The 26,032-nt window shown below is 38.7% G+C and overlaps 3 protein-coding genes across 4 annotated transcripts in view; all 3 read right to left on the reverse strand.

The window, feature by feature from the left end:
* Window positions 1-647: 647 nt before the first annotated feature.
* Window positions 648-6,797, reverse strand: LOC108674768 (isobutyryl-CoA dehydrogenase, mitochondrial-like). Of its 2 annotated transcripts, XM_018162739.2 has the most exons (6): window positions 5,257-5,322; window positions 4,947-5,051; window positions 3,652-3,752; window positions 3,159-3,328; window positions 2,303-3,014; window positions 648-1,934 (listed from the first exon to the last, which is right to left on the reverse strand). In XM_018162739.2, the coding sequence occupies exons 3-6, from the start codon at window positions 3,682-3,684 to the stop codon at window positions 1,779-1,781; spliced, it is 1,071 nt and encodes a 356-aa protein (XP_018018228.1). In that variant the 5' UTR covers window positions 3,685-3,752; window positions 4,947-5,051; window positions 5,257-5,322; the 3' UTR covers window positions 648-1,778. The 2 variants fall into 2 exon arrangements, with proteins under 2 accessions (XP_018018228.1, XP_018018227.1); XM_018162738.2 differs by lacking the exon at window positions 4,947-5,051 and having other exon boundaries at window positions 5,257-6,797.
* An 851-nt stretch (window positions 6,798-7,648) lies between these two features.
* LOC108674767 lies at window positions 7,649-15,501 on the reverse strand. The gene is made up of 11 exons (XM_018162736.2): window positions 15,125-15,501; window positions 14,261-14,426; window positions 13,167-13,954; window positions 12,681-12,843; window positions 12,490-12,576; window positions 11,892-12,088; window positions 10,429-10,861; window positions 9,787-10,042; window positions 9,260-9,430; window positions 8,570-8,771; window positions 7,649-8,135 (listed from the first exon to the last, which is right to left on the reverse strand). The coding sequence occupies exons 1-11, from the start codon at window positions 15,272-15,274 to the stop codon at window positions 7,917-7,919; spliced, it is 2,832 nt and encodes a 943-aa protein (XP_018018225.1). The 5' UTR covers window positions 15,275-15,501; the 3' UTR covers window positions 7,649-7,916.
* A 605-nt stretch (window positions 15,502-16,106) lies between these two features.
* LOC108674772 (telomerase reverse transcriptase) overlaps window positions 16,107-26,032 on the reverse strand; it is an 11,275-nt gene continuing 1,349 nt past the window's right edge. Inside the window, exons 2-4 of the mRNA XM_018162744.2 lie at window positions 19,207-20,023; window positions 17,406-18,949; window positions 16,107-17,141 (exon numbers count right to left, since the gene is read on the reverse strand). Of these exons, the coding sequence (XP_018018233.1) occupies window positions 16,927-17,141; window positions 17,406-18,949; window positions 19,207-20,023 (2,576 nt within the window). The 3' untranslated portion in view covers window positions 16,107-16,926. The remainder of the gene's footprint in view (window positions 17,142-17,405; window positions 18,950-19,206; window positions 20,024-26,032) is intronic.

Here is a 26,032-nt window from a genome sequence, read left to right on the forward strand (position 1 = left end):
CGCCATGTCCGTCTGTCTGTCCGTCCGTGACCTCAAGTTTTCGTCGACGAGAAAATGCGCTCTCTGTCACTCACTGCAGCGAGTACTGAGTTATACATATATTTTTTACCCGGTAATGGTTGACGGAACATCGATGCTCACACTTTGTGATGCATTACGTTACGGTAAGATAGGATAGACTTTATTTTCGGTAGCATTACTTTATGGTAAGATAGGAGACTTTTTTTCGGTATCATCGTCTTCATTCTAAGAATTACACGTTATGATGATTATTTCGGGTTGTAGGTTAGGGGCGACATTGCGGTTGTCGTGCAGGAGCTAAGCGGCCATCACTCGGACGCGGTCGTAACCCTGGACTGGCACGGCACAGCGGACGGTAATGGAGAAGGACTGCTTGCCACAGCGTCCTTGGATGGTTCGGTTGTCGTATCGAGCCTTGCTTATGGGGCTTGAATGTATTATATTAGTTTTACTTGGTAAATCCATCTTCCCTCTGAAATCTTCATTTCTGTACTAGCATATTTTCCTTATTGGATCTGAATAATTTTTTGAACTATATAGATCTGAAAATATTTGTATTTTAGATCATATCAACAAGAGGCTGCTAATTAAGTTAGAAGATCTGAGGATAATAACAATAAATACCACACTGTGAGAGAATGATTTACTTTAGTAAGTTGCAATATTTTTCATAGTTGACAAAATTTTTTGTTGTCTGAATTATTGAAATATTTATTTCTCAGATTGAAATGGCGATGACAATCTGTTAAATCAATATATGGCTTCCACATGTATTTAGTCCCTCTTGGATACACCAAAGAAAGATAATGTAAGGAGCTATCTTGTCTCATCATTGTTCGTCTCATTATATTATTATGCAAGTTTAAGTGAAAGATCTTGCAGCTACGGCAGCGAATTATTCCACGCTGCAAGCGTCTGTTCATTTTACTGCAGCTGCTACAATATGGTGGTTCCGTTGATTGGAACATGAAATTTATGATAGAAATAACTTAAAATAAGGTACGTTTCGGTGTCGTCTGTTATATCCATAATATCAATTCAATTGTTTGTACATTTTAAGATTAGCTATTTATTCTACAGCCTATTTCAATAAAGTATTTTAGTACCTTAAACAGTGAATTTCTTGATACAAGGGGTAATTTTTGATAATTGCAGCCAGACCTCCAAGGTCCGCGTATTTATTAACAATTATTTGCTCAATGCAATGCACTGAAGATAAGACAGTAATCCCACAGTGCAGGGCAATGTCTTCATGAATGAGTAGTGGTGCAGAAAATTTGACCGAAAATTTTTTTTGTAGATTTTCACCAACGCGTATCATGCGCGGTAAAAGTGGAAGACTGATACATGCGACAAATTATACGACATTGAAATTCATCTATTGCATTTTTAGCTACAAAAAATTCAAGGGACTGGTCTCTGCAAGACACATTCTTGCCCATTTTAGAGTATGGAATACTGACAAACTTGCAAGGTTCTTTTTGATGATCACTCGCAACGCAACAAATTGATTAGATATTTTATTTGTATTCGCGTTTTACTCGGTATATATACAAATACTAGTCACCATTTGAAAGTCGCGGTATCGATTCTCGAAGGCAAAATTTACAGAACAGCGCATACGTCTGTCCAAACTATGCATTGAATAAATTTTATACTTGAGTGGGCCGGTGCCCCGTTTCCGATCTCTCAATTGAACAAGTGTATTGATGAAGTTGATTATAGCTTGTACATATATGATACGAACTATTGCTACCTCACGAAGCCATCAAATGCCGCGCCATTATGACCCTCATGACCTCGTTGGTCCCCTCTAATATGGTGTGCACGCGACAGTCGCGTAAGTATTGTTGAACGGGATAGTCTTTGAGGTACCCATACCCGCCGTGCAGTTGTAATGCGCGGTCGATTACCTGAAAATTACACATTATTTACTTTGGGCTCAAAACCAGAACAAAGTATAACCGATTTAGGTAACATTAATTTGTGTTGAAACTGCATAAAATGTAAACACTTTGATGTTTTATTTTTTAGTCTAGATTCATCTCCTTGGGAATTTGAATCTGGATAGAATTAATTTCTACCTCAAAACGAATGGGAAATTTTTTTAGTGCTTAGGAAAGAATAATGTCTGTAAAGTAACTTTCTGTACTTGGGTCTTAACCGGAACAAGACTCCAGATTTCATCAGAATTAGCAGACATTGAATAAAAACATTCTTTCTCAATAATGTAATCGACTTGAGAACAGTTCAGTTCATTATAAATTGAAATGTACAATACCTGCAAGCAGTTCCTTGTGGCATATAGCTTGGCGGCGGCACAGAGCACCACAGTGTCGGGATGTTTGGTATCAAGAGCGACTGCTGCGTTCCGTACAAGAAGTCGCGACGCCAGCAACTCGGCTGCCATCTCCGCGATCTCGAACTGCGTGTGCTGAAACGCAGCAATGGGACTACCGAACTGCTTACGAGTTTTCGTGTACTCTATGACGGCGTCGAGGCTGGCTTGTGCGGCTCCCACCGAGCATGAGGCGATGTTGATTCGCCCACCATTTAGACCACTCATGGCTATGCTAAAGCCTTCTCCTTCTTCCCCCAGTCTGTTCGCCACTGGGACCACGGCACTTTCCAAATGAACTATACGCGTCGGTTGAGAATTCCACCCAACTTTACGTTCTTTAGCACCAAAGGTGACGCCAGGAGTCTCTTTCGGCACCAAAATGCAAGATATTCCTTTAGGTCCAGGCTGGCCAGTGCGGCACATGATTAAATACACTTCGCTCTCACCAGCACCGCTTATAAATGCCTTAGAGCCTGTTATTGAATAGTAGTCGCCATTTTTTACCGCAGTCGTAGACAAGGACGCAGCATCGGAACCTGACCCGGGCTCAGTGAGGCAGTACGACGCGCACTTCTCCATAGTCGCCAGGTCAGGAAGATACCGAGCTTTGAGTTCTTCGCTGCCGTACGTGTCCAGCATCCACGCACACATGCTGTCCACAATCAACTCCGATCACGCCAAATATCCTCATGCTAAATGGCCGATAAGTAAGTTGAGGTTATATTCAAGTTTTTTTTATAACGCATATTACTGCATGTAAAATAATTTTACATTTTTCGAGTATCAAGCGGCTCACTTGTGTATGCTGAGGTATGCCGTGGTCGAGACACAGCCAAGTGAAAGTGCCTCGAATATGATGGAAGCATCGAGACGTGTAAGGCCCGACCCGCCGTAATCTTCTTTGCAATAGATGGCACCGAAGCCTAGCTGAGCCGCTGCGCGCAGCGTCGACAAAGGGAACTCTTCCTGCACGCACGAGATATTAAGTATACAAGACTTGCAACACAAAACTCTTGCAGCACAAAACTTTGACTTTTTCTATGAAGTGCTCGAAATATTTATAAATTGTTAAATGCAGTCTAATTTTGGAAATTTACGTTGTAATATCAAAAATGCCGTCCAAACAAATAATATTTAGCGATGCAATTATTGGTAAAAGATAATTAAGCAACTCGATCGATTTTCAGTCAACAGAATTACCTTAAATCGTGAAGTTAAAAAATAACGCAGTATCATTAAGCAATTCTTAACTAGTAATGAACTGTCTTAATGGTGATAGCAAGAGCAACCTTTTGGTCCCACTGGGCCATGTGAGGCAGCATCTCGTTGTGGGCAAAGCGCGTCGCCAACTCCTGCGTCGCTAGCTGCTCGTCGGTCAGACCTGCAGAAGCTGAGACACAAAAATACGAGCGTTCATGAAAATTTGTTTTTACTTTTTTATACAAAGAAAAGTGGAACCATAGCTTCTACGAACGAGCTACGATACAAGATGAAAAATAGGAAACCACGTTGCGAAAATGAATTTGCGAATTACGGGATAAAAGTGACACCATAGGAGTAGGGCGTAATTAACCCGATAAAGACTACCAAAGAAATTATTTGTTATTAAAAATCGTTCCTGTAATGTGACGTTTTCTTGAGCAAATTTACAAGAAAGCAAGTAAGCGAAGGAGCATCATGCAGTTACTTTCAAAGTAGGCATTTCACCGACTGCTGTGCGACAACTCGAGTGCATCTTCGCACAATATAGAGTATATGACGGCGGCTGCTCGACAGGTTTAAGCTCCTTTGTTGGAGCAGTTGGAACATTATTACAGCGGCAGAGTGGGCAATGAATGTCTTTTATTCACCAATGCCAGTATTAGCAAGTTTTTCCTTCTGTTCTGTTGTGTGTGTAACTGCAACTTGTGAAAACATTAAGCGTAACGTTTACACATGTTCATGCATTTCCTTTTCCATGTTTGTTGATCGGCAGCACACCAAAGCGACGACGAAGGTTTTCGACGACATACAAAAGCTTATTTTATAATATAGAACATTGATTTCCTTGGACTGTCCGATGCAATGTGCTAATAAACGAAAAAAACTTACCACGACTTGTCACCGAATATTTAATCCATCTCCAAACCGTGCATGAACTTAAATTATTTCTTATGCTCTTTGCTGTGAGGCCTCAAGGTTAGGTAGTGAGGGCTAAACTGCTTCAGTGTCCAATCGACACTATAAACCGTAACCATCCCAACCAGGATTGTTTTATGTACAATAAAAAAAAGAGTGCCGGTATTTTGACTTCAATCTCTTCTGGGGATCCGTTGGAAGCAGAGAGCAGCCAAAATGCCATGCACGTCCTCGTTCCAGCACTACCCATTGGTCCAAAAATTTGAGTAGATCCAATTCGCCACGGTTGATATTACAAGGACATCCCAGCAACATTGCACAAGTCAACGCATTTCGCAAACCCTCCCCACACAAGGACAGGTTAACTCGGATAAGAGGGCGAGTTACAGTCATGGTTATTAAAGAAAGGATCCAAGTTCCCAGGGGGATAATTCGTGCAGAAGGTTAAGCAACATGTACCGCTTACTCAATAATTAATCCGGTCCTTGTAGTTTGACGTAGGCTTTGGAAGTTCACGTTTGAAGTCGATGAAGTTTGAACTTGACGTCTGTTGTCGTTCACAGTTGAGACCCTGCATAGCAATTAATTGCTAGACACACCATTGCTAGCTAGACACACCAATGATTGCTAGACACACCATTGCTTGCTAGACATACCATAGCTTGCTAGACATACCATAGCTTGCTAGACATACCATTGCTGGCTAGACATACCAGCATGCTAGACATACAATAATATCGACGTTCACATGTATGAGTCATGTCTGCAACACTTACGGTCGATGGACGCAACGGAGGACATGAGGCGGGACCTGAAGGAGGCTAGGCGCCGCACTGCCTTCGACACCACCTGCATCTCTGCTCTCTCTGGTTAAGGTTATTTCAAAAGGAATGAGTAATAACATTGCGATAATAATTGCAGTAATATTGCAATAATTTAATATATAATATCGAATAAAATCAACAAGTTCATTATTGAAAAGCCATGAATTTTAAGCCAATTTTTTTCTCTATCGCATTCGCGATAGAGAATTATAACTTTGATAAATTAAACTTGGCAGTCATGAAGAAGATTAAAAAAGAAATCTTCATAAATGTTGTAGCAATAATAAACAAATTATGGATGATGCCGTGTTTACTTTGAAGAGATGCGGCAAATATGTCCAGTGGGACATTTGTCAGGTGACACCATATTGCAAATGTAGAACAGGCATTGATTGATAAATACCAAACTAAGAATACGTTTGCGTCGCCCTGACGTCCAGTCAGCATCAGTCTACAAGCAAACTATTCCGGTGAGATAGAACAAACGCTAACATTGAATTAAACAACTCAGCAAGGTTTACGATCTTGGAAGACAGTTTCTTCTAATATAGAATACACTAAGCAGCGTATGTTTGGATCATTTTCATTGAATTTGCACGAACGATTCTTAAGCCATGGCCAAGTCTTACAAATTTCAAAAAGAGATTATTTATATTAGAAAATAGGCATCGTCACAAAAACTCTACCATCTTCAAGAACACCTACAGTAGTCTAGGGTCACCGGGGGCTGGATAAGGCCCCTAGAGAGGATTGAGTAATCATTCACAAGATCAAATTACAATTTTAGTTGAAATTAAACATTAAAATTAGGCAGAGATTTTAAAATCTTCAACCAATATACGATTGATTGTGTCTTGGAACTCCATCCTCACTCCCTGCGGCACTGTATACCTAATAAGCACAAGGTACTGAAGCATCAGAAGACGAAATCGGTAATCCAGATGGTAAAAATGTACACAATGAATTGGACGTTTTTGCATACATTCATTTCTAATTTCTAAACTAACATGTATACAATCTCTCATCCGGACAAAATTAATCATAAAATGTGACTGCACAGATAACATTCTCCAGTGTTAAAACGTTTCAGATCAAAAATTGGAAAGAAGCTGATAGAATTGATGGAAAACAGAATAAAATTTGAAAAAGAAGAACGACCAGCGTGACATGTATCTTTATTTCAACACGACAAAGTTTCATGTGCTTCGCATTAAATGCCTGTCGTGGTGAGACCAATTGTTTGGACCATCGTGTCGGAGCTCATTGTGCAATAGTCGACCTCATTGCTGATTATTAATGCAACAAAATTTTTGTTTCCAGAAATTTTTCATTTCTAAATCCCTTTCATTTCAACAAACATAAAAAATAATGTTACTCTCAAACTTTATTAGTCGCACGAGTCGTTTTTTAAAGGATAACAGTTAATTTCGAGTAACATAGTAACATAATATGAATTTTTTCCTGTTCCTAGATTTTTACTTAAATTTACCGGTTTTTACAATACTGCATGAAAATTTCATGGCTGAGATTGTTCCCTTTTAATATTATATAATTGCAGCAAACAACTAAGCAATTTTAAAATCTCAAACAAGGAACAAAATGCATGTACACATTCATGCAATAATACGAGGGAACTAATTTGTGAACAAAAGCGATAGGGAAACTCAAAAATAGGCTTTTGTTTTATGATATGATCAATAAGGAGATCGAATCGGGTCTTAGATTTAATTCCTTAATAAAGTTAAATGAAAACCACTGGAGGCATCAACATGATCAACTAATGGGATGTGTTTAACCTAAAAAATGATGATATGAGAATCGTTCAATTCTTTTTCAATTGAAACATTCGTGACATGGTGTTTACACGAGCACAGAATAAATGTTGATGATGCAAAAATGAAATAAAAATAAAAATGCAACGAAAAACTGTTAATCAATACTTGATTATCGATAGGGTTTCATCAAAGAATGAAAAAGGCGCCGCTTCGTAAAACGGGAAAATGACCAAAACCAGCATAAAATCTAGTATCACATGAGGACTAGGAACTAAAAATAAACTTAACATAAACTCAAATCGGCTTGACAGAAGTCAGATCCCATAAAATTATATTCACCTTCCTTGACCATCCAGAATACTGCACGGTAAATGAACCATTTGCTATACCTACGGCAACGTGTTCCTTCACTTAATAATTGTAAGATTGCTCTTCGTTTAATTATTACAGACAATGACGGTGTTTGACTTGTAATAATGTAAATAAAATAACTGACTAGAATTAGGCAACGGATAATGCGCGATCAAAGTTGTGTACAAAGACTACTACCTAGTGTTCAGCATAATGATCTGGTAACATTATAATGTACAACTCAAATCAACGTATAAGCTAAGTTGTTTTTAAACTCCCTATCTGGAAAACGACTACGAGTACCGAGCACAACAAAATTTAATAACAGAGTACCGTTTACGCTCAGTACCGTTTTTACAATCGATTCAAATAAGTAGGCTCACTATTACATTTTTTAGGTAGATGTCGGTTCATTTCAGGAAGTGTCCGAAAATAGCGAAATCATAAAAGGAAAGCTGTTAACTTGTGTAACGCGTAGAAACCTCGCTACTCAAGCGCGTGCTGCGTGACGGACAGACAGAGACTCTCAAGTCTGTTGGTGATGTCGTCGTCCTGGGGCGCCTCATGTGGGGCGGTGGGCTGAGGAGGTGAAGGTTGGAGGCCAGCGTTAGGAGACGGCCCACTGGGTGACACTGGACGGGCCAAGGGTTGGTGGGGTCGAGAGGGGGCGCTACGGGTGCGTTGCAAGCTAACGTGAGGACGCAACTGCAACAAAATAAACTGCAGTTAAAACAAGATACGCAATTCACTAAGATTAATGTTTAGCAGATTTTACTATTGCTTTTTTTCGCCTGTACAGCATACAATTTTTTGCGTGAACAGCAATAGAAAACATTAATTTCGAAAAGATTAAATTTCATTGTCAATCACCCATCCTACCCTATATGATTCAGTACCTATGTAGCTCAATTACCGTACAGTACAAAAATCGCAGCTTGTCTACAACTTGAGCACTTTATCTCCAATCATTCCTGTCGTTAGCAAGAAAATACCAATATTCGCCACAAATTATTTTGTATATATTCCTCAATTAGTTCAATGCAATTCATTAATTCTGCCCGTTAATTTAAACCATAATTACAAAAATTTTTAGCCATAGTTGAATCAAGCTGGCCGCAAGGTTAAGTTAAATTGCGGACCTGACACGGAGGTTCCTGAAGCGAAGGCCGCTTGGCAAGGAACGGCTGGGGCGACAGCAGCGAGCACCCGGCGGTAGGGGCGCTGCTATTCACCGGGGCAGCCGGAGGGGCACCAGGCCGTGTGTGAGGGGCAGACGAGTGGCCCCATGTTGTGGGGAGGCCACCGAGTGGCGGCATCATTGTGGGAGGACGAAATAACCTCCTGCAAATTATGTGAACTCGATGAAAGGGCACAAATCTTTACTCAAGCACTTCATACTGGTGACGATGGTTTGGTCAACTCAATTGAGTCTGTGGAATGGCAAAGTTATTCCTGAACTGACATTTCTTTCTTTTGTCGGTTTAAAAATAGATTAGCTGAAGGTTTCCTTTTAAAACTCAAATTACTAGGTTAGTTCATTGGCCATGATTGCTGGCGCTTCAGGTCGAGCTATCTTGCGTCGTATAAAACTTAAAAAAGTGGAATAAGTGTACTCTTTCAATAACATTTTCAACACTTATCAGTATCACGTATGTGTTAAATAGATTTTTCTTTCTTCCCGGTAAAATTGAGATCGAATTCGAAAAACGATAAACCATTATTTACAAGCCATAATATACAGCAGAATGCAACTTGCTATTTGTTGACAAATTCATCACAGAAAAATTGTGTTAAAACAAAACACAGCTCCCTGGGTTATGTAAGCTCACATGCCACTGTGGCCCTGATTGACGTAGGGGAAGCTGAGCAGCCCCAGGGCCCCCACACTAGGTCCCCAACTGCTGCTCCCCGGGACAAGTTGTTGCTGCAGCTGCTGCTGGAGCAGCAACTGTTGTTGCAGCTGCTGCGTGTATATCTGAGTTTCCATTTGCTGACTCCATCTGAGAGAACATAATGATATAAAAATATATATAAATTAATAGAAATCAATGTAAAAAATATAGCATCTCAGAGTGAACATGTTTTGCAAAAAAAGTAAGTTTTTTTCATTTTCTCTACACCATTTACTTAGCATCAGCGTAACTTGGTCATACACATTCATTAGGAGTCGCATCAGCAAATCAAGTAATTCATAGAAGCCTCTTGAGGAGTGGTGTTACTACACGTTTAGGTGCAAGAACAAAAATCAGTAAAATATAAAAAAATACGACTGCGGGTTAAGGATCAAATCTTGAACTACCACAGGAAATATTACACATTATTAAGTGAAATAAATAATTTATAATTAAAAGAGCACCTTCTATTACCAGAGCGCTGGTCAGGTACGGCGCTAGTGCTATGTTGCTGAGCACGGCAGCGAGCTGAGGGCAATATGAGCTGATTACGCCACATCCAGAGGCGCTTGTGATGAGCAGCGAAGGACTCGTGCTGCAGGCATTTGTCTAGGAGCCACAGGAGACTTGCAATAAGCAGGGCACTAGAACTGCGTCCTGAGTGGTACCACGTGGCTGTGAAGGGCATACTGTTGCACGCAACAGCCACTGCGCTCACAACTGCAATGAAACCTTTATACGTTATTCAATGAAAGCTATGGCCATAATACATTGTGAATCAACTTATACCGAGTTTCAATTTCAAACAATCCATAAGCAAGAAAGAAACTAAAACTAGTTTTGGATTATGGAAAAACACCCCAGCGCATTATGATCCCTATAAACGAGGAGAAACTATTGCAAAATGCAACAAAATAAAGTGAAACTCGTCAAAATTACTTGGAACCAAAAGAACATCACGCACACCAATATTGCATTCAAATTGCAAAATTTAAATGCAATATTGTAGGATTTTTTTAATTTCATGGTGAATTGTAGGATTTTTTTATTTAAATAAATTTGGTACTAGTTAACGAGCCGCAGAACCATGGCTGTCTAAGTCACACCTTTGCCAAGGACTCGCGTGAAGTGAGTTGGCAGGTCTTCGTTTTCGGTTCCAGTCCCTAAGGCAGCGCCATTTGCTGCGGCACCGGCGTCAGGATTACTTGCTGCCTCGGACTCGGCCGCACGTACGCCACTAGACGCTGAACCTGCAGTCGCCACTTGATGATGAGCGCCTGACGACGCTGGTAGAGGTCCCATAGCAGCAGCAGCAGGAGCATATCCACCACTAGGAAATGCTCCACCCATAGCTGATGGGAGTGGAGCTCCAACTGGAGGCCCAGCAGGAACGCCCTCCGCAGTCTGGGAGAAAATAGGGTCTTCTACTGTGGATGCAGTAGCTGCTGCCGGAGGAGGAGGAGGCATTGGAGTTATCACCAGCGTCTTCAATTGCGCTATGGCTGCTTCGACACCAAACACACCACCTTGTTGCAGCTCCTGCCAAAAATTTAACGCTAGTAAACTTAACAACAAATCTTGAAAAACTATTCATCTATGATGAGCATTAGAACGAATTTTTATATTCGAACGATTGAAACAAATGTGAAATTATTATGAATATGATTATTAATAATATTATATTAATATTAAATTATGAAAAATATTCATAAAAATACAATACATGAAACGAGCGAGTTTTCAGAAATGTTTTGCTGAAAAGAATGTATTTCTAAACGATGCAAGTAAAAGGAAAAATTCAGGCGTGTATAAATAACTTGATTTGTTTGATTTGGTTATGCCTAGTGATGGACGATTTTACAGCAAAAATCTTGTAGCGCTGACTTGAGGCTGACCATTTTTACCATTTATCCATTGTATAAGCTATGATTGGCCAATTTGAAGATATTTTTCCGCAAAAAAAAAAAACTTCCCTAATATACCATTAGAACGCTATTAAAGACACCGGGCACGGAGATAAAAGAAGCTTTTCAGCAGTAACAACAATACACTCAGAATAAATGTACATCTTTCTAAGCTGCTGCAGCAATATTAGTGCTATACTGCATCCTATGACTAAGAAACCCAAAATTGATGACGAGGTAATACACATAATCATTGAGCAGTGAGCACCTTCTCTATTGTATTAAGCAGCTCGTGCCGGAGACTGAGACGAGCAATGCTCTGCAGGAGTTTGTGTCTCGCTCCATAGTGATGGACGATTTTACAGCAAAAATCTTGTAGCGCTGACTTGAGGCTGACCATTTTTACCATTTATCCATTGTATAAGCTATGATTGGCCAAATTGAAGATATTTTTCAGCAAAAAAATTCAATAATATACCCTTAGAACGCTATTAAAGACACCGGGCACGGAGATAAAAGAAGCTTTTCAGCAGTAACAACAATACACTCAGAATAAATGTACATGTCTTCTAAGCTGCTGCAGCAATATTAGTGCTACTATACTGCATCCTATGACTAAAAAACCCAAAATTATTGACGAGGTAATACACATAATCAATGAGCACCTTCTCTATAGTATTAAGCAGCTCGTGTCGGAGACTGAGACGAGCAATGCTCTGCAGGAGTTTGTGTCTCGCTCCCTTGGTAACGCCCTTGGCTTCAAGCGTCTCGTCATCAAGACTCAGCAGCTGATGGTAGTCGAGCCCTGACACGAGCCAGTCGTACTTGTGCAGACGCAGCGACTTTAACCAGATTCCGATGTCTGAAACAAGCAAGAAAATTTCACATTTATTATTTTCGAGGCAATGAATTGTTAATGCAAAAATTAGCATTAAAAACAATCATCAACAAAAGAGGTAAAATATATTCCTTTCTCCAAGAAAAAAACATCAGTTTAACAAATTTCCAAATGGTGTAACGTTTAATGTTTTTCAAAACACAATTTCGCTTTTCATAACTTATTTATAGGTTGGAAACAACGAGTGCCTATGTCACTCTTGCGTAAGTAAAACAAATGCCAACGTCTAGAAGAACAAAAATCGACCTCGGAAACTACCTTACAATTATTTCGTTGCTAAGCCGCACAAACTAAAGAAGTCATATTATCTTTAAATGTTTTTAATTAAATCAGAAGCCGTATAATAATTATGCAACAATACTTGCCTTTGATGAGAGGAGGACCAACGATGACCTCACGAGTTCCCTCCATTGGTACCTCCGTCTCACCGGACATCGCTTTCTCGTTGCACTCTGTGATCAGGAACATTGCAGGATTATAGGTCATATCTGTGCATTATATTACAGAATCTACTAAATCCATTCCATAAGTGTTAGAAACTTGTAATTAAAACTACCGTCATTTTCCCGATTGGGTGCGTCTCGAAGAGACTGGAGGCAAGCAGTGAGACGCTTCCTCTCGCTCGCGGTCACGCCAGGATGTAGCAGTGCGTACGTCGTCAGCTGAAACACCTTCTGCGTGATGCCTGTCATGTTCATGCGCAAGGCTATGCACGTCACCTGGAAAATATTCACCATATATACCCCTTTACAATGAACATATTACATTGTAGAAAGTAGAAACTGACTAAGGTGCGTAGGTGTAGATTAGTTAGGTGCGTAGTTAATAGATTAATATTTACAATTGTGAAAGAAAAATCTCGAGGAGTTCAACGCTGATGCGGTGACAAATTAGAGAGTTTATCATTGGCAGAGAAGTGGCGAGTAATAATTTAAATTATTATTATTATTAGAAATTAGAGATGGTAATATATATAAAATGAGGCATTCAAATTCTCTAAAACCTAATGCAGTTTAAAAGTAAAACTCAAGTTTACACTCACTCTTTCAATAACGGACAGAAAAACTCGCTTCGCTTCGACGTTGTTGACATGCACGAGCGGTAGGTGAAGTAGTAAGTCGTCTAAGGTCTCGAACAAGGAACTTTCGGCAGCGAAACACTCGAGTTTCTCATCAGTGATACATTGTTCACCCGCCTCGCAGGCATCACAATGTTCAGGTTGCCAGGCAGAGTGCGCATCAGGCTTGTAGTTGCCCAATTTCATGCGTCTGCACAAGAAGCTTTCAGAGCTGTCACGCCTATCGTCAAAGCCACTGTGATTGCTTCCTGCGCTACCACGTCTGTCCGCAGTGCTACTGCACGTGCTCTCGCGCCGCTCCTCGCCGGTCACTTCGCTTTCGCGCCTCGATCCAAAATCCGGTGTCAGTTTAGCCCGAGTTAGGCCAGTCACAGTTTCTTTAGAAATGTTGTTAGGACCAATATCTTGAGACTCTTTAAATTCGACATCCTCAGTCTCCTCAGTAATTTCCTCGGACCTGCTCTCTCGTCGCCATTCACGAGACTCAACTTCAAGTCTTTCATCACAGCATTCGCTCTCCCTGCGACACGAGCTCGCCGTGCTCTCCCTGCGGTCCCAGCTTGAGGCGCTCTCACGTCTACAGAAGCTACTGGCGCCGCTCTCCCTCCTGTACGATGAGCTAGCGCCACTCTCCCGCCTCTCTCCGCTGGATGCGCTCTCGCGTCGGTCGCTGTCCGACCGGTCGCAGTCATCGTCGTCGGCCTCCAGCCCGGCCTCCTCCATGCACTTCATCTCCATGCGAGCAACCCATACTGTAAACGTGATATTGAACACTCACGTGTGGCAGGAGCAGCTAAAACCTAACTAATTCTTGTTTGGATAAAGAATATTTTACAACTGCTCTCAATATTTATAAAGAAATGAACGTAAAATAGTGGAAAGACAAATTACACTGACACCAACCATCAGTCATGGGATCAAATCGACCTAAAAAATAAGGAAAAAAAACACGCAGAAACTCGCAATTTCATATTCACCCTTTTAGAACCCAAGAAAAAGAAAAATTTTCTACGGCATTAGAAGAGAAATGCAACAGAAAAAGGTTTTGCAAATGTTACCGGGATCGTTGGCCTCCTGGAACAACTGGAACGTTTCATCGTTGTTGTGATGGGCGTATAACATATTGGCCACCATCAGATAGGCTGAGTTATTCGGGCCGTTGCCGCTCTTCAGTAGAGTGAACAGCGCCAACATCTGCTGTACTTCTGACCACTCCTCCCATATCTGAGTACGAATTTAACATAGATACCATTATACTTGTTAACAAGTTCATAGCGAGGTTCTCAAGTCTGTTAACTGCTATATACGTAACGTAGTAGTCGTGACAACGTGGTTAACTTGATGGTACCTTTTAACAGGCACATAACATGCTTACTCTAAAGCTCGTAAGCCGGAACAAGATATGGTCGTCGAAACTTCAAGGCCGTTAATATAGATTTACAACGTTGCGTTAAAGACGCGGTTAACTTTATACTAGTTAACAAAATATAGTCTTCACTCAGGTCTGCGAGAGTGAAAAGCAATTATAGACTAGGTAGTTTTGGTCTTAGTTCAGACAATCTGTGACGGTGGTCGAAAATTTATTTGAATTTCTATTCAAATTCTCTCTGAAGAAATTTGTGACAACGCTATTTTTGTATTATGACCGATACGCAAGATTTTCCGTGATTTTTCTCCTAATCAAGACATACCGAACTTCACATATAACATAACGGCATAAAACACTAATTCTGTACATAAAAATGATGACTTAAGTTGATTCAAATGTCATCAATGTAATTCTGATAACTATATATCCAGCCTTTCTTCCCAGCTTCAATAGCAGCTAACACTAAATTCCTTGATATTACATGGAACTACCCCCTCATGTTTGGCTTACTACCAGCACACATTTAATTTCCAGAAAGCAGAGAGCTACCAACCTCTTTAATCATTGCCATCTGTGCACTGAAGTTTGATCCATCGCTGTGCTGCTCATTACATCCACAGCTGGCACTGCAGCAACAGAAGCACGTGCAGCTGTCCTGGCAACCCTCGTCGCCGCTCTCATCCTCGCTGCAGTTGCCCTCCATTACCTCCCCTCGGTATCACTGATACACTCTAGCAGGTTCTATATCACTGATACACTAGCAGCTCGGTATCACTGATACACTAGCAGCTAAACGTTCTTGGTTCAATGGTCTCATTTTACCGACACACTATCAATACTCATCTATGGAAGAAACTTGGAGTTAAAGTTTAAATCATTCACGCTTTGTCAAAGTGACATTTAGATACAGAGTAATTAGCAAGGAATTATAGAAATAAGTCATCTATGTATTAACTATAACAAAATTTTCGTTCATTTAAGGCAATAAGTCTATAGACTTTCTCATAAGTGTTTGTTTTCGACAGACATAATTGAATTGATTACCTAAGTTATTAATAATTCACATTATAAAATTCGCTTTGAAAATGTACCTGAAACTTTCAAGTAACACCCTTGCTATCTGAACTAAATCCACTCGTTCCACTATGGAGAAAAGCAATACAAAAATCCACTAAAATAAAAATGTCACTTCAAAGCTTGCAAAGGGAAAAATTAAGCCCCACATTTCAAGTTAAGAAATAAATGATCTGCGAAACTCGCCAGGGAAGGAGCGTCTCTCCCTTAGCACTACACGTGCTTGCTGCCCAAATAATCAACGTCGATTGTGGTGGCGTCAGTGTTACCACTTCCGTCAGATACGACGGTATCTTGCGGGATAGCCACGATTGCCATGCAAGCAAACGAGGCGAAAGCTGTGATAAGGATTCAATTTTAAATAGTTTGGTAAACCCCACAAGTAAATCTTACTAAAAAAAGGCTTGAAATTCAAATAAAAAATTAATCATTTATTAGAAAAACTCTTGATTGACGGAGAAATGAAAATAAAAAACTGAAAATTCAAACAACGCTATGCGAGTTCTTAGGAGACAAAATATATTTCTCCACGATAAAAAAAAAATTAATACAGTAGAAAGTTGTTTTTGGTACGAATGTAACAATCAATTAAATAAAATGTTATCAAACCGGTGTGTTAAATAAAGGAATGGAAACTTTCTTCTGGCCATATAAATTTTGATAGATACTAAAACTATTTTTTAAAGCAATGGGTAAACACACAATGTCAGGAAACTAAAGAATACTTAATGCATATGATGGGACTGGATAAGAAATAATTCTCTTTGGGCACTCTCCGCAAAATTGGGTTGATTTATATAAAACATTGTACAACGTTGCACACTGAGTAAATTTGAAGTTTTTATATAAGGAATTTCAGCTTAATGCTCAGGCCCGTACTATTGCATGTACCCAAGTGACGAGATCAAATGCAAAATTGCAGATCTTGTCAAAACTTACGCCATTTGATACCAATATTTGCGACTCGCGATGCCAGACCTACTCCATATACGACGCCTAAATTTATAACTCGATAAGAAAAAACATAACTGCATAATAAAACTAACACTATCAAATGTAAGGAGTCACGCTATGATATGTCACATTTACGCCATGGAATGATACATCTACGCCACGAGATGCCATATTAACGCCATGGTATGTCACACCAACGCCAAGAGAGGCCATATTATCACCACGATATGCCACATTTACAATACGAGACGATGCATCAACGCCACGAGATGCCAGATCTACGCAACTCGATTCCTGATTCGAGTTATGTACCGTCATTTGTCACATTCAGCAACTTGAGCGACCAGATTCACACGAGGTATCGCGAAGTGCCAAGTGACGACGCTGTCTCTGAAGTCTCTTGGAAAGCTCAACTCGGGGCAGCAGATGCAGCTGGTCTTTAGGTATCTGTGATACGAAACTTCCATGCAGGAGAGTGATGCTCCTCATCACCTCTGGTAGTTGTACGTGTTTTTTAAGACAGAGAATCGAGCCTACACCACCTGTGTATAAAAACATTTTTAGATTTGAAACTAATAACTTTACAATCAGGATTCGACAGATACCTACTAGCAGTCTTGCCATAGGCAATATGATCTAAATATTTAAGGGAACAAGTTTATGTCTAGGCCATCCTGAGGACGGGTGTAGAACTACTCAGAATAGGAATGTTTAAAACCCAGCAAATTACCTGAAATATTACAATATTAGAAAGTACAGTGAGACTATTGATCATTGCAATTTGTGCAAGAGGCAAATTTACTCACCCAAAAATGCTGCAGTGACAAGCTCTTTCGATATAGGTGGCAAACTCTGTTTAGTCTGACTCCAAATGCGTTTGATCCGAGTCCAGATTTTACCAGCAATGCTAACAAGCGTTGAACCCAAGAATCTTCCATTCAGTCGACCAGCATATGGCAGCAGCACGGCAGAGCACAAAGCTTCCAGCCTCGCTCCCACCGATATGCCCGTGCGATGCAGATTGACCACGAGACACTCGGCGCTTGTGTAGCCAGGGTGTATCACTTCCGCGGACAACCTCGTTTTGGCGATCTGCTGCAGACGCAATGCAACGAACTGACCACGACTGTGCTCGACTGATAATTTTAGCGTATAGCGTGGAGGGGTCGCAATTATGTTTTCCAGCGAAACCAAAAACTGGCGAGTGAAGGAACAGAAAGTTACCCCGCAGAAAGTAACGCGTGATGGAGATGCGTTGGTGTGGATATTGTGTAAAGTCTTGGTTTGATTGATCACGCAGTTGTAATCAGGCACGCCTCTTGCTGCCACATCAAGAAAGCGTTTCGCCGAAATTTTCTCCGGAGATACGAAGAGGAAATCGTCTACTGAATGCAAACACAGGTCTTTAGGCCCCATTAGGTTCTTCCAGTGCAAGAAATGCATAGAAGTATAATAGAGCTCACATAATGTTGACGACAGAAAGCCTCCCTGCGCAATTCCTTTCGTAATGAGATACTTACGATTGCGCCCAGCACTAATGTACTGGTGTTGGATATAACGTTTTATGTCCAAACCAGTTGAACGAACATCCACTTCAATCGGAGCATCGACCTCGATCCAGTGTGACGTCTTACTTCTTGGAGGTTCCAAAGAAATTCCGCTTAAGTCTTTCATCAAATACTGACGAGGTCCGATACATTTACCACGTTCATCGGTTTTGCTATACACGCTGTATCTTACTTTAGGCGGCAGCCGCGCAAAATAATCCTCGATAACTCGTAAAAGCACAGAATGGAGTACAGATCCGTAAGCATCTGCCACGTCAAGTTTCACGACGTACAGTGGGCCTGAGGGAACTGACAGCTTTTCAAGCCACTTCAAATAATCATTCCAATAGTCGGCAATCGAAACTCGCGTACGTACAGTGGAGCAGCTATTCCCATAGCTTTTGATAACACTGGATGCCAAGAGCTTCATCTTCAAAGCATCTGGCTTCTTCCAGTTACCACGCCCGATAGGGTAAATAGGCCTCATGCCCGATTGCTTCGGGATAAACCTCATTCTACGTAGCAATTTAGACGGGCTTTTCCTTACTTGTAAACTCTGCGCAGCTTTTGATTTAGGCATAAGAAAAAGCGAGCCCCGTTTTTGGAGCCCATTGAGTGTCAGGTCTACCAGATGACACCAGAGATTTTTTTCGTAGTAAAGAATCAAGTGCCCCATACCATCGGACTCAGTAGCATAGAATAAAGTACGGATCACAACCAAAACTATCCTTTGTATGATCCACACAAGCAGCTTAGCAACAACGTAGTTCTTGGCTTGTAAGCTTCCCAGAGGCCGTGTCCATCTGTTTATGCAGAGAAGATTAAAAATGACACAGGGGAATGAAAAGTAATTGAGGGATGAAAATAATTCTAAAACTAGTTGGCCAACGTCACAAAAACCAAAGATGAATAATACAAAAGGCTGAAATAACAACATCTGATACATTTCAACACAAAATATATTGATAAGACAATTTATATAGTATCATATATAAGTTTTGATTTTTAGGAAAAATTTAACTTAGAATAAATACATAGGTATATATATAAAGAATCATACTTGCAGTCGGTGACCCTGATTTTTGTCATGAGTGTACAGAGGCGGAAGTCGTCTTTGCATCCAGATGTCACCAAGTACTTTACAGCTTTGAAGAAGTTGTGCCGATTGTGACTAGATCCTAGAAGTTCATCAGGGACAAACTTAAAGAGTAACATACGCATAAATTTAAAAACAGATCGTATGTTCACTGGGAGCTTCATTGGTATCATAGTTGGGTTGCCATTGATGATTCCTGCAGAAATGACGGAGCTTGCACCCCTCAAGTTACATGGTAATTTATTTCCTCCATGAATTGTTTCAATAGAATGGCAGTTTTGAGAACAGTCATATAATGAGACTTCAGAAGCAATCAATGTGCTTTCATCTAAATGAAAATTTTCTCTTTCACTCCACTTGGCTCTGGAACATGAATTATCAAGATGAACCACTTTTGGAGTTGCAAAACTATTTTCCGTTATTTTCTGTTTTTTGACAACTTGGGCATCATTGGCCGGGCAAATACCTCTTTCAGGAATGTCCAAAGTTGGATGCACAATTACAGATGCAGGCATCATAATTCTGCTGATTTCAGAAGCAGTGAAGATGCACTTGTCTACAGTACAATATGATGTATGCAAACTAGGATCTTTGGTGTCGTGGCATTGAGAGCAAATGTTGTGAAAGAGTTTTTTAATCAATCCAACATTCCAATTGTTCAAAAGTTTGACGAGGGATGAGCATAGTTCTGGTTGCTCTAGCAAAAATGATGCAGTTATGGAGTTGTCTGTGATGCCAGTATTTTGAGCCAGGATATCCACGATTACAGCTTTCACTGCATCTGTTGAGAAAATGACACAATCATATATAATTTGTGTGAGAAATTTCTTACATTTTAATGAGGGTTCCTCAAATTAAGTGAGAAAAAACAGTTTAAAAAATGAGAAAACCAGTCGTTTCAGAAAAACAACTGGTTAAACCACGTTCTCTGAAAAAGTTCAAGTTTCATTATCACTTGAAATGCTAAATTTTGAGAATTTGAACAATTTTCCTTCATTTTTGAACCATTAATCTAAGCATTAGAGTAAAATTTACTATACTCTGAAAACTATAAACACAAATTGAATGAAGTCAAAATCATATTTATCCTTGGACTTGATATTTGAACTAATAAGCATTGAAAAATCCTAATTTTGTGTTAAAGAAGATGGGAAAACCTGCCAGGTTTAGGGTTTCATTGACTGGATACTGTCAAACAGGGTAATATAGGATGGCCGGGGTAAATCGGGACACTCGTCCCACATTTTGTAGAATTGTTATAGCAGCTAAATTAATCATAATATTGCAAAACTAAAAATAGTGGCATGAAGTTCAACATTTTTACTATCTATATAGCATAATGTAGGTTAAGAAATTGTACATTTACTACCTCTAAAAATCCATGAAAAAGTGAGATTTTGGAAAAGTACCTCTGCAAAGGTCTGTAGCAAAAAAAAATATTTGCTGTGTCAAAAAATTTTATTTACATAAAAGTTGCATGCAGGTGTTGGCTTAAAAACGTGATTGACAGAATTCACATATCTCATTCCCAAAAAATGGCAGCCATTTCCACAAGATGGGGTAATAAGGGACACTCCCCAGGGTAATAAGGGACACCCCCAAAAATACATTAATAATAAAACCTCAATTAGCAAAGGCTCCAGTTAAAAAAATCAATCAACAACAACAAATTTTGATTATATTTACCTTGCTCAGCAAAAAAAATTTCACTTAATGAAAAATTAATGCATCATCAGTCACCACAAAATTGTGCAGAGAATGTCATAGATAGAATGGTGCACCGGGCAACTTAAAATGAAAAGTAATTAACCTAAACGAGTATTTATTTCTCCAAAAAATATGATGGTTGTCACCAGAATATTCCTTTTTGTTTCATGCATGTTTTTACGATCTTTTTTTGTTATTATGAATTCACTTAACCCATTTAAAAGGGTGTGAAATTACAAGCCATCTTGCAAGCTTACAGATACAGAAAAGTGCTATATGGCTGCTGATATGAAGCTTTCAGTGGACCAAGTCATAAATGCTCACTGGCATGTTCATGGATACAGTAATATCACATCACTAATATGGTAATGTATGGATATGGTAAATCATATCAATATAGGAAAAACAATTAAAAATCACAGAAAATGTCATTTATTTGACAGCTACTTCATCTACAAAGAAAAATGAGGATTTCAGATCACTGTCAGTGATAGACGAGTACACTCTGCATGCATCAAATGTTTTCAAATTGGGTCTGGCACCTTATGAATAGCATATGGAATTTTTATCAAGATGCCATACAATAGCCCTCGCATAGATCTATAAAATGAGCTCAAACTTATTTATGAAATGTTTCATGGCAAAAGTTATCAACAAAAAGTGCTCAAAACCGTCCCATGTTACCCCATAACCCATTTGATGGTAGTCCAAGCTGAGCTGGACTGATTATTAAGTTTGCTGGCTACTATTCACACAGTCTTGTCTTATTTAAAACTACAAAGGCCCTTTTTAATAAGTGTCTAGGGAAGAGGCAACCAGACACAGTGGTGAGGGGGGAGATTTGGACAAATGCACCACAGTTGTATTAGGTACTATTATTGGTAACAAAGTCAAGGTACATAGCTTACTGAAGAGAATTAGGTATGTTTTATATATAGAGAACTATTTCATGCAAATCAGGTGTACAACTATTGGTTTGATTTTCCTCAGTTCTTTCATTAGATCTTCAGTTCATTGTTTTTTCTCAACTTTTTGTTTTTTGTTTTATCTGGACTTTTTCATTTGGCTGACACCATAAATCACGTGTACTGGAAACTATTTTTGTGTACATATTTACATGTTTATAAAAATTTTAAATTTCACAAGGCACTGAGCCTGCATAATTTTTCCCAATGCAATCAATGAGGTACCATATCTAATCTATCTTTAGTGCATTTCTGCCCATGACATATAGAAACTACCTGAGAAATTATCTCCTCCACCCATAATATTAAAAAAAATAACTCCATATTTGAGTCTAGATATCTAGCTCAATGTGCCAAACTAATAATTTTGAGTAAGCTAATGACTGAGCTTTTCTGATATTTTTTGAAGCATCAAGATTCCTGCTAGATAAATCTCCAATCTACTTATTAAAAAAGTGCATAAACAAGATACAAGATTTCAAAAGTATCAAAAACATGTCACTTTGGAACTGTAAGCTTTCAGTAATAAACAGGATTTTTTATTTTTGTTGGGGTAGTGTGAGGCAGCTATTGCTAACCACAACAGCAATGAAAGTACAATGTATCTTCAACAAAACCAAAAAAGGCTCATTAAAATAGGCTAAATTGCATCTAAATAAAGCAAAATGATTTGGGTGCTATTTTCATAATTCTAAGTAATAAACACAAACACAGAGTAAATTCTAAGAATCAACACAAAACCAATACAGCATCAGAGGAATATGGTTCAATACAACACTTTCATTAACAATCAGATAGGATATAAGCTATCTAGCAGAAATTTCATGACTTCAAAAACGTCAGAAAAGCTCTAATGCTGGTGTGGAATATATATCTAACTTTTGATCCGCAACTACAGCATTTCCATCATTTTCAGAACAGCAGATTCTGCTTTTATGAATTACCCTTGAACAGGGTAATAAGGGACCAGTGGGGTAAACCAGGACAGTCCTCTAACATTTCGTAGAACTGTTTTAGCAACTAACCTCATGTGAAAAGTGAAATTTTGGACTAGTATGGTACCTCTTCTAAGGTCTGTAGCAAACGAAATATTTGAAGTATTAAAAAATTCTACTTGCATAAAAGTTGCACACAGGTGTTGGCTTAAAACTGTGACTAACAGAATTTGTGTAGCTCATCACCCCAAACCTTGCTCAGAGAAAAAAAAACTTACCTACTCAACAAAAAATTAATGCACCATCGGTCATCACAAAATTGTGCATAGAATGTCATAGATAGAATCAGAATCTTTGAAAAATTACTAATTGTAAGGTGTCCCTGGGAATGGGGTAATCCAGGAACTTGAAATTAAATCTAATTTTAAAATTTTTGAAGCATGCAAAGTGTACTCATCTATTACTAACAGTAAGTACTCTGAAATCCTCCTCTTCCTTTGTAGATGATGTACATGTAGAATAAATGGCATTTTAGGTGATTTTTACTTGTTTTTCCTTTATTGATATGATATTACCACATCCATACATTATTGTATTTAATATGATATATATAGTCAGATGGGGTAAGACAGGACCGAAATCACTAACAGGCATGTAGCATCTATACCATGAATAATTAAAAAATTCTAAACTTATCACAAGGTGTGGTTATGCAATGGGCTTCAAAGCTACAACTCAGACTTTTTGCATACAACACAGTTTTCTGTACAGATTAAAAAAAGTGAGCTGGTCCCATCTTACCCAATTGGGGTAAGATGGGACCAGGTTGGGGTAAGAAAGGACCAACAGGTAATTCTTATGTTACAAGGTTTTTAGTAAAAATATAAATTTGATATTCAATATTATCCATCTAGAAACACATTATTTGACTATACAACCACTTGTTACGGTACTGTTTTGTGTTGCAGGAAGTCAACTCTAATACCGTAAACTGGGGTAACTTTGACCACTTTTTTTCAAAATGATGCCATTTTTTTACTAGATAAGTTAAACTTAAATTGAAACATGCAAAATACAGGTCTATACTCTAGCTGTACTCACCATAAATTGCTGGCTCCTGCCTCTCATAGTTTTGATGTAATTAACATTTTAATTTTTTTAACCTATTAGATATGCAAACTTTTTAAATCTTTCTATTGTGTTACGTAGCCTCAGTATTAGGTCTTTAATGCCCATTGACAAAATTTTTCTATGCCAAATGGTTTTTGAGTTTTGGGGGTTTTTGTTAAAAAACCAAAAGTGGTCAAAGTTACCCCGGGAGTCAAAGTTACCCCAGTTTACGGTATCAGTCACATTGGAGTTTTTGCCACGAGAAAACTTTGTTAAGCATAGAAATAGTAGGTTGGCTTTAATTCATTGTAGAACACTGCCAAATGCTACATGTATTTTCCATTAGTGTCATTATCTGAAAATTTATCAAATTGGTATAACTACCAATGGATAATAACTTAAGAGTCGGATGTCATGTGTTTTCTTGCTAACTGCATTTGTGGTGCACTACTTCAAACTACCCATGCCCTCTCACAAAATTGTGATAATAATTATTTTTTATGTTTCACACAATGATTTTTCCCCCAACCACTCTTGCACATTGTTTTGCAGCTCACTAATGGGAAGAGACATCCCTATTTTCTCCATCCCCATGATGCAATTCACAATAGTATGCTAAATTTATCTAATTAAAAAAGCAAAAAAGCTAACAAGTTAGAATGGTTATTTTAAGCAAAAAATGAAAATTTTGACCAAAATACTCCATGTATACTTATGCACAATAATATATTCATTTAAAAGCTATTTTTGATAAACTATGGGGTAAAAGAGGACAGGGTTGGCAATGATTAAATCAAAATGATTAAATCATGTGATTAAATGACTTGATTTTTCATAAAAAAATCATGATTTTTTTTATTTTTTTGATTTTTTTTATTTTTTCATATAATTAAATATATTGAGTGGCAGTCTTTAATTTATATTGAGGTATTGTTATTCATGGTTTAGTATAAATGTACTATGAATGACAAATTGTGTATAAACTTGTTGCCTTTAGTGTGTATTAGGTTCCAATAAATTGAATGTTTTTGGTACAGAGGCATCAAGTGTGCAATACATTGCACATAGCTAGCAGCTTAGCTAATTCTTATAAGGCTATAAGTAGTCTTAACCTATTTGACTATTTGTTATAGGTATATTGATTACAATATACAATTTAAATGTGTTAGCTAGCTTATACAGGGTGGGGCAGAACTGATTGAACAGTTTTGAGGCAAAATAAAAGAGTAATGGAGGTAGGTACATTTTATTTGCGTAGGGTAAACGCGGTATATTCCGTCACATTAAGGACGCATCGAGAAATGAAAAACTATAAAAAAATAACCGTATGCGTTACTTGAGTTCTGTTTGCTTTATTTGACTCGCAAAACACCGTACTATGCGCCAGCAACAACGAAACGTCACAAAATGTTGCCATATTTATTTAAAAGCCTTTAGACTGGAAACCTACCAATCGGCGGCAAATCCCTGTATTCCGTCACTGTGTGTGGCAATATTCAGCACGTGGTGAGGCGTATTACGTCCGCACTTCAAATTCTACTGATACGTAATGCCGCAGTGTGGAATTCTAGAGGGATATTAAATTAACCAGTACACATAGCAAATTGGAAAGCAGGACCTGAAAGGTTGGAAAGTCCAGGAACTTGCCACTTCTAGTCCATTTTATTATATACATTATACATATCCTATCACTTTTCAACTGTGATTGGTTTATGGGATTGTGATTTTAGCCCCTTCCAGCTTTCCAGCTGTGATTGGTTAATGGAGTTGTAATGTTATCTGCTTTCTAGCTGTGATTGGTTGCTAGGGATGCTTCCCAGCTGTGATTGGTTGTCCCCATAAGCCCCGCCCCCAAATATGGTATATGTACTACAGTACTGGTTAACTAAATACTTAACTTAAACTTGATCATTACAAACAAAAAGCCTGGAAAAATTTCAAAAAATTCATTAAATAAAAGAAAAATAGAGAATATCTATCAAACAAGAGACATTCAAACAATTTTATAACAAATCTGAGGTACTATACAACTGAAACAGTTTGTCCAATTTTGATCCTCCTTTTCATTTATAG

The sequence above is a fragment of the Hyalella azteca genome, unplaced genomic scaffold (assembly GCF_000764305.2).
Source record: "Hyalella azteca isolate HAZT.00-mixed unplaced genomic scaffold, Hazt_2.0.2 contig11506, whole genome shotgun sequence".
NCBI lineage: Eukaryota > Metazoa > Arthropoda > Malacostraca > Amphipoda > Hyalellidae > Hyalella > Hyalella azteca.

Bases quoted from the DNA above. Each gene is read 5' to 3' on its own strand.
- LOC108674768 (XM_018162738.2), bottom strand. From the start codon at position 5,335: ATGCAGGTGGTGTCGAAGGCAGTGCGGCGCCTAGCCTCCTTCAGGTCC. The intron at 3,329-3,651 runs GTTGCTCTTGCT...TCGTGCGTGCAG, and splicing joins TGGCCCAGTGGGACCAAAAG to GAAGAGTTCCCTTTGTCGAC. The intron at 1,935-2,302 runs GTATTGTACATT...TGTAATTTTCAG, and splicing joins CCACAAGGAACTGCTTGCAG to GTAATCGACCGCGCATTACA.
- LOC108674767 (XM_018162736.2), bottom strand. From the start codon at position 15,274: ATGGAGGGCAACTGCAGCGAGGATGAGAGCGGCGACGAGGGTTGCCAG. The intron at 10,043-10,428 runs GTGTGACTTAGA...GTTTCATTGCAG, and splicing joins CACGCGAGTCCTTGGCAAAG to TTGTGAGCGCAGTGGCTGTT. The intron at 9,431-9,786 runs GTGCTCTTTTAA...ATGTTCTCTCAG, and splicing joins CAGCGCTCTGGTAATAGAAG to ATGGAGTCAGCAAATGGAAA.